Below are 7,848 nucleotides of genomic sequence, written 5' to 3'. Positions count from 1 at the left end.
TCTGTACGTCGACGTCTGGAGTGCGCTGACGTCATGACTGCTGTTGAAGATTCCCTTCGACACATCCGATACCTCTGCCGGAGACCGGGCAAGTGCAGGACCTATGGGCATCCTTGACCTACTCCAACAGATCGTGCACGAACCAGCTCCGAAGCTACCCAAGAGTGATGCCTTTCCAAAGATATTAGACGACTTCGTTGCAAAGTGTCTACTGAAGAAACCCGAAGAACGACCAACCCCACGACAGCTATACGTATGTATCCATGCTCTTATCTACTTCCTACTTATTATAACACGAATTAACACATCTACAGGACCACGATGCATTCATTCTAGCTGCTAAGAGAACCCCTGTCAACCTTCGGGAATGGGCAATCAGCATGATGGAGCAGCACAACCGAAAGTCATACCTTGCACCTCCTGCCCCCAAAGCCATCACCCGCGATGGAGGATCAGGCGAATCCCCATCCTCCTCCAGTCCTCACACCCCGGATGACACCCCCCGCCAAGCAACTTCAGGAGACATCCCGCTCAACATCGCAGGAGACATCACACCCAGATCTCGCCCACAAGCCTCTTACGGCATTGACGGCTCTTCGTCTATGGGCTTCGAGAAGCTATCACTCAACACCCAGGGCCAGGTGCCTCGTTCCTCTCGCTCGCCATATCCTCACTCCGCCACATCCACCTCTCAGGGCCCCTTTGCCGCTCCTCGCCCAGCACCCTCACCAGTATACCATTCTACCAGGAATGGCTCGCAGTCCGCTGGTCTTCCGCATCTAGCTGGTCCTCCGCCAAAGGGCCCCTTACCCGTACCCCCTTCATCCGACACATGGCGAAACCAGCAACAGAACCGGATATAATTTAACCCTTCACTTGACTATCAAACTAACTAACTAAACCTGCATCCAACCATCTACATTTTCAACCGGCGCCATTCATCTCATCTCATTTTTCATATCTTTGCTTTGCTTTCCTTTTCTCTGCTTTCCGCCGTATAACTTAACTTTTCTTGCCTTTCATCTGTGTTTTATCAATCGATCTATTCATCCATCCATCCATCTCTTTCTATTATCGCACTCTGTTCTTTCATCCAATTGCTCTCTCTTTTTTTTACTTTTTGCCCTCTTCTCTTCTGCTGTTATTCTATCCTGTTGTATCGCGTTATGTTGTGTTTCTCTACTCAAGCCCTCATACCCTCGATCTATACATATTTACCTCCCATCGTCTACCCGTGTAGTTATCATAATAATGACCTCTCTAGCATGTATGCAATGGTACCTTTGGCAATCAGAATCGCATATCTAGAAATGTACATAATTCGGATGCTTTCCTTTATAGAATTATATTGAATACATGATGTTATTCGGCGGTTGTTAAATTATTATATTGTTGTAGTTGTGGTGAATAGATGTATGTATGAATCAAATGCCATTTTGTCTTGTATATAGATGGTGTTTATATGAATAGCCTCGCATTGGTTGTTTTTGGATATTAGGCGAGCGCAGAATCAGCTTTCTAACATCAAATCAAACAACGAGTAAAAGAAATAAATCCAGAGAATAGGATAGATGCCCGAATATGCAGTTGCCACCGTAAACCAGCTCGACTAATCCAGCAAGCCTCCCTTTTTATTATACTTCTTCATCCACCCAAATACGTAGATAGAAGTGAAAGAAAATCCATCACAAATCGATATCGTAAACATAGTAAAGATGAAACAGAATAGAAATGCGAATACAGAGAAAGAAAGAAAGAAAGAAAGAAAGCTAGTGAGAGGTAGAGAGAACGTCGGCGCCCTTGACTCTTCCGGCTCCTCGTTTGCCAGACTTGGTCTTCCCACCGCTAAAAGCTGGTCCGGAGTTGCCTACGTCGAGAGTAACAGGCAAGGTCTCGAGGATGGCTCTGTTACCTTCAAAGTAGTGGTCGATGAATCCTCCTCCTAGGATCCTGCGCATACCGGCGAGACGGATCCATTTCCACCATCGGTCGACACGCATGTAGCTGTTTCGATGGAACTTGACTGTCTTGCGGCTGCCGTAGCTGTGGTTAGTTTCAAAGTCGATTGCGTTGCTGTACTGTGGGCCACGGCGGGGGTTGATGACGGTGTTCAGGATGGATGTGAAGTTGGTGTGCAGGGAGCGTTTGTCTTTCTTGTTGATGTGACGGCCGGAGATATGGGCCAAAGCCTCGACCTGTCTGATGATGCGGTGGGTGTTGTGATATGCGTCGTATCGCTTGATGAGTTTTGCACCGTTATCGTCCTCATCGTCTGATGGGGTGGATGAACGGTCGTCGTCGGTGACGTTGTAGTTGTCTTCCTCATCCGACTCGTCTTCTTCCCTGGGCGTGTAGCTCTTTTCGTAGAGGAGGGCAATGTTCTCGCCAGCTGCAACCTGCACGCTGGTCTCGCTGCTCTCCAGCTGGTCGGCAAAGGCCTCTACGGCCTCTTCGCTCTCAACTTCGAGGTCTTCTATGTGGGAGGCGAGGAATCCCCACTCTTCCAAGGCGGCGGTAACGGTGTCCGAGTCGTCGGCAGCCTCGACGTAGGCACCGTCAGACATGGCTATTTCCATCAGGAAATTCATCTGTTCGAGTATGCCGTCGTCACCTGCTCCTCCAAAGATGGTACAGGCACTCAGTGTTCGAATGGCGGCGGCCTTAACAGCGAAGGAAGCGGAGTCCATGACGGCTCGTTTGACGACTGAGCTCATGGATGGATAGATGGTGTCGTCGAGCATGGTTACGGCCATGAGAGCCGTAGCCCTAAGAGCTAGGATGGTTTCCTTGTCGCTGATTTCGGATCTGATGGATTTGGCAAACACCTTGAGCAGCTCGTCCATCTGCTCACCCAGCTCTTCTTCCTGGTAGTGGGCAGTCAGCATCCGGACAAATGCGTGGAGATAGTCCTCTCGTCCCTGGACACTGCTGCGTTTCCGATCGATAAGTTCCTTGATGACATCCTGCAAGGGAGCACGGCTGCTCTCGGCGTCTTCTCCCGCAGTGGACTCTTCAGCCGAGATATTGCTATCAAAACTGTTAGATGACGAAGCTAATATGATGTAGATCGAAGGCCAAAAATAAAAATAAAAAATGAATACGTACCTCCAGGCAGTTCCTACACTCCGAGTATCATCGTCATCTTCTTCTTCGTCGTCTGAAGGGTGGCGACTGACATTCCTCGAGGACTGGCGAGAGCTGTGGGCTGACGGCGTTCTCGAGTTAGGTACAGACACTCCCCGACTCTGGGCCTTCCGAGAGACAGTCTTGTTGCTCTCGAGAGCACGGCGTCGAAGGTCGCGCATGGTAGCGTTGCTCCGTATCTCTGTATGAATATAGATAGATGTAGCGGGCTTCGTTCGTTCGTTGTTTCGTCGGTGATGAAAGGAGGCAAGATATATGTATGGGGGGATATATCTTTGTGGCCGCGGAGGAGGACGAGGGGTAAGGCAGCTCCTTATCAGATAACCAAACCCCGTGTGGGTCTGTCTGCAAGGTGGTTTTGTTCCTTTTTCTTGTACTTCGGGCGTTCGTTGATGTCTGTCAACGCCCCGTACGCTGATGTGCTTCGTAGAGTGAGCGACAGCGGTTTATAGACGGACTGTGTTATCCCAAAGCCACTGAACCTCGATAAGCTCTGTGCAGGCGGGAGAGGCGTGAGGACATGAGGAGCTGCGGGTCGCGCAAGTCGGGTGTTCGCTGGCAGGCGTAAGGAGCTGTCAGGCGCTGGTGCAGCAAGGCTAAGGCAGGACAGGGTAAGGCGGTTGGTTTTGTTGGCGGCTGCGAAGGTGACGATGATGATGTTTTATTTATCGAGAAAAAGCAGCAAAAGAAGAAAAAGAAGAAAAAAGATGACGGCAGAAGGGGAGATGACTAAGCTCGAAGGCGGTGTGACCTGTGCACGGGGTGCGAAATATGACGGGTCTGATTGGTTGCTTAGTCATGGTCATGTGATAAAGTCAAGGTCACGTTATCTCCATTAGTCATCCAGTCTACAGTCACGTTATTAGGCTTAGTCATTCAGAAAAAGGAAGGAAAAAAGGAAAAAGAAACAAAAAGAAACAAAAAGGTCGATGGCTTTTCTCAAGAGGTCGAGATTTTGATAGATCAACAGCGCGTTTTGGAGGTGGGAGAAAGTCAAGACGATTGGAGCGTCTCGGGTGTGACAGCCTAGGCCCCGTCATGCTGGATGTTAATCCTTCTTGAAAAGGAGACTTACTCCGTACAGAGTACGGAGTTCTCAGGGGTGCGGACAACAGAGTATGGAGTATGGGCTTGCCCATGGGACCGATATACATATCCGGAATCTGCGCCGTATTGTCGATATCAGGCTCTGGTTGACGGCTCTTCGCATCAAAGAAGAGAACACTCGCATCCTGGAAACCAAATGTTGCCATGCATGGATGGGGATGGGCAAAGTCAACTCCGTAACATCCGTCGATACAGGTCAACTTATCCCTGCTTAGTCAACAGGAGTGTTGGCATACGGACTGGCTTGGGGCTTAAGCTAGTTTCTGCGGGCAGAGTTCAAACCAGCAGCCTCATACACCCAACCAGGGTTCACTGGACAGCGTTCTTTGTTTGCTTGCTTATCGACGACTCGACTCCCCCCTTCGCTGCTCGTTCTCGCTCTCTTCGTGGCGAGATGCCATCTTACCCAGGGCCGTGGAGTTCGACGGGCTGGTCCAGCGGCAAGTCGGTGGGAGGCGCTCTTTTTGCATATGCAGACCACAAGTGCGGACCAAACGAGCCAACGACCATCCACCAAAGGAGCTCCGTCGACCCGACAGATGAATTAAACAGTTAGAAAAAACTGTTATTATTAGCATCTGCAGAGATCATACTCCGTAGCCGACGTTTCTTTGTCTCGAGAGATCTTTATCTTAGAGAGGAGAGGCATGTCACTGTGTGGGGGTTACATGGATATTATGTATTCACATCCGGACCCGTCTCCAGACGTTCTCGACGTACAAAGCCCCCTTCTCTCCCGTTTCAAAGCTACCCAGACTAATTCCACGCTATCATCCCTGCTGCAAACCCAAATCCATAGGGGGAAACTGGAGCCATAGCGCATCAAGACGGGGAAGAGAGCGCTATCTTGCATATGCAGAAGCGTATATAGTACGAACCTGATGCACCGGGGTGGAGTGCCGACAGACGACTCACACAGACTTTTTCCTCTCCTAATTATCTAAATCGACTGTTGGGCCCTTTTCTCCTCTCCCACCCCCGTCATTTTCATTTTTTAACTCCTCTCCTTTTCATGCTCCTCCTTCAGCCCTTTAGGTTGTTCCGGTTATCTGGTAGATGGTTCATTTGCCTGTCTAAAGCTTAGACAGTGGCAAGGAAAGCATACTCCGTACTTAAATCCCCAAAACATAGAGCACCAAGGACTCTTCTCCTGGACACAATATTATATTGTCATTCACATCTCCTGTTCGCCTCAAGTGATCTTGCCCTGTGAACCGTCTTCGATACTCGTTATCACGGCTGGTTTCATCTTATATGCTTGGCCGGCCGGGTTCAGGGGACACCGAATGTTGCATCTCCTTTACAGCTGAAAGCAACCATGGTTGCTGTTGCAGACGAACGAGGTCTTGAGATTGATGTACGCTAAAATCCAACAGTTTCCTCAAGTCTGCTGCATTTGTTTGACCAAGTTCTGATGTTGCTTACAGGCGGCGTGCAAAGAGGCCGATCATGAAGATGAATTGTAAAACCTTAGCTCCTATTTCCTCGGGGTCAGCTACACCAACTAATACTCCATACTCTACGATAGTGCAGATGAACAGAGCTACCTAAGCTCTTTGACTTCGAGCGTTCTCAATTATAAGTGAGCAACACCCTCTCAGGGCGTTTGATGCAAAGGTAACTAACATGTGTTTAGATATGAGGTTAGAAAACAAAAGCCACTAACTGAGATTATACCAAATTCAATTTCCACTGATAGTTAGTTGTTGATATAGAACGGCCGACGGTACCATGCGTTTCGTGAAGGAATATACCCACTCGTATGCGTTTGATACCCTCTATACTCCTCCATTCATCACCACGCCTACTCCCGAGACCAAGTCAATACTGACATCTATCCATAGCCCAATGATAAAGAGGAGCAAGACCGCATGGACTTTGTTCACCACATCTACCTTTTACTCCTAGGCGGTGCACTGTACCTTGCACCGATATCGAATCCGGGCAGAGTTTTGGACCTCGGAACAGGGACAGGTGTGTATCTCTTCCGTTCGACTTGACCGCAGACACCAGGCTGACTTGATACTAGGCCTATGGGCAAATGACTTTGCAGAGTAAGCATTGAGTTGCTTTATCTACCATGACAGTGACTAAGAAGCCTCAATAGTGAGCATCCGAATGCTGAAGTTTACGGTATGTCTATTTCGTCATTTCACCACTATCAATCATATTTCAATATATCGCTCACTCATCCTACTAGGAACGGACTTGAGTGCCATCCAGTCGCCATGGTATGTATACCTTATGACCTTAACTTTCCATGGGTCAAGCTAAAACATCTGGCCAGGGTCCCGCCTAATGTGATCTTTGAAATCGACGACTTCGAAACCGAGTGGTCGTATTCATCCGGCTTTGACTTTATACATACCCGTGAGCTCATGGGATCCATCAGTGATCATGATCGCTTCATGTCTCAGGCATTTGAAAATCTAAACCCCGGCGGATGGCTTGAGATGCAAACTACCGACCCATCAGTCTTCTCAGTCGACGGAGGGATGGCGAGAGCAAAAGTTCTACCCAGCTACATTGCAAACCTGCAAAGAGCTAGTGGCATGTTCGGCAAATCCTTGACCGAAGCCCACACCTGGCCCAGCAGAATGGTTAGGGCTGGTTTTAAAGATGTCCAGGTCCAGGTCCTAATGGTAACTCTGACCTGTTTACTACCTTCTCCGCTGCATGTTACTAAATTTCTCATAGCTTCCAGTTGGCACTTGGCCAAAGGATCCAAAGCTGAAGGAGATAGGTAAATTTCAGCAAGTGCAGGCGGTGCAAGCTGTTGGCTCATACACTCCTGCTTTATTCACCCGTGTGCTGAAATGGACTCGGGAAGAGGTCAACGATCTTTGTGACGACGTCCGAGCGGAGCTTCAGGATCGGTCCTTGCATCTCTATTTAAAAGTGCATATTGTTATTGGGAGGAAACCATAGCCATATATTTCGCTATCTAACACATACTGGAGTAGGGATGGTTGCGTAAGGGCTAACATGGTTTTCTTAATCGGCTCGGTAGCATGGCTAATAATATGAAGAACTTTCTTTGGACCAATAGCTATAGTTATTTACTTGAATAATAGGACCGCTTTCGGATGCTATTTCATGAATATCACCTCCCTGCCTGTTATGATACCCCGATAAACAATATCGCCATGCGACTGACTCTCGCTCACACCCTTCTCGAACACTCCCTTGTCCTTCAATCTTTCAGTTGGCGTTGAGTTCATTGCCAAAAGCTACAAGGCCACATATGGAATCCCAGGCAAGAGAATTTCATTTCGAGATCAGGAGATATGTCGCATGTGATAATGCAAGGACGCAATATAAACATAGAATGGCGTATGCCAATATGCAGGGCTATAGATGGGCAACGATGAATGCCGCTACAGTTCCAGAAATTGGGGAAGAAATTTCCATCCTGCCTTCAACCCAGAACACCGCTTCCTTCAGAGACTACTTATTCCCAAATCTCTTTTCAAGAAGTGTTTGCAAACACTGTAGTGTTTGGTATATTCAAAGGAATATATGCTATCTCATCTTCTGTTGCACGGAATCCGGCAAAGTAACGGCCCGAGAAACAAATGGCCGGGATTGGTGATATGG

The 7,848-nt window shown here is 48.3% G+C and overlaps 4 protein-coding genes across 4 annotated transcripts in view; 2 read left to right on the top strand and 2 right to left on the bottom strand.

Moving 5' to 3' along the window:
• MGYG_05633 (STE/STE7/MEK1 protein kinase) overlaps positions 1-863 on the top strand; it is a gene marked incomplete at both ends in the record, with an annotated part of 1,755 nt that extends 892 nt beyond the window's left edge. Inside the window, 2 exons of the mRNA XM_003172999.1 lie at positions 50-253; positions 315-863. Of these exons, the coding sequence (XP_003173047.1) occupies positions 50-253; positions 315-863 (753 nt within the window). The remainder of the gene's footprint in view (positions 1-49; positions 254-314) is intronic.
• A 906-nt stretch (positions 864-1,769) lies between these two features.
• Positions 1,770-3,305, bottom strand: MGYG_05632 (IFRD domain-containing protein; the record flags this gene model as incomplete). Its single annotated transcript, XM_003172998.1, has 2 exons — positions 1,770-3,027; positions 3,106-3,305. The coding sequence occupies 2 exons, from the start codon at positions 3,303-3,305 to the stop codon at positions 1,770-1,772; spliced, it is 1,458 nt and encodes a 485-aa protein (XP_003173046.1).
• A 631-nt stretch (positions 3,306-3,936) lies between these two features.
• MGYG_05631 (hypothetical protein) lies at positions 3,937-4,761 on the bottom strand (the record flags this gene model as incomplete). Its single annotated transcript, XM_003172997.1, has 3 exons — positions 3,937-3,992; positions 4,220-4,458; positions 4,658-4,761. 3 exons carry the CDS (start codon positions 4,759-4,761, stop codon positions 3,937-3,939), a joined length of 399 nt encoding a protein of 132 aa, XP_003173045.1.
• An 808-nt stretch (positions 4,762-5,569) lies between these two features.
• On the top strand, positions 5,570-7,179 carry MGYG_05630 (hypothetical protein; the record flags this gene model as incomplete). The annotated part of the gene is made up of 11 exons (XM_003172996.1): positions 5,570-5,608; positions 5,679-5,713; positions 5,780-5,833; positions 5,888-5,894; positions 5,967-6,011; positions 6,096-6,225; positions 6,281-6,305; positions 6,359-6,384; positions 6,452-6,482; positions 6,539-6,893; positions 6,949-7,179. The coding sequence occupies 11 exons, from the start codon at positions 5,570-5,572 to the stop codon at positions 7,177-7,179; spliced, it is 978 nt and encodes a 325-aa protein (XP_003173044.1).
• Positions 7,180-7,848: the final 669 nt, after the last annotated feature.

This window comes from Nannizzia gypsea, genomic scaffold, assembly GCF_000150975.2.
Source record: "Nannizzia gypsea CBS 118893 supercont1.4 genomic scaffold, whole genome shotgun sequence".
Taxonomy (NCBI): Eukaryota; Fungi; Ascomycota; class Eurotiomycetes; order Onygenales; family Arthrodermataceae; genus Nannizzia; species Nannizzia gypsea.
This window is presented reverse-complemented; position numbering and strand designations above follow the sequence as displayed.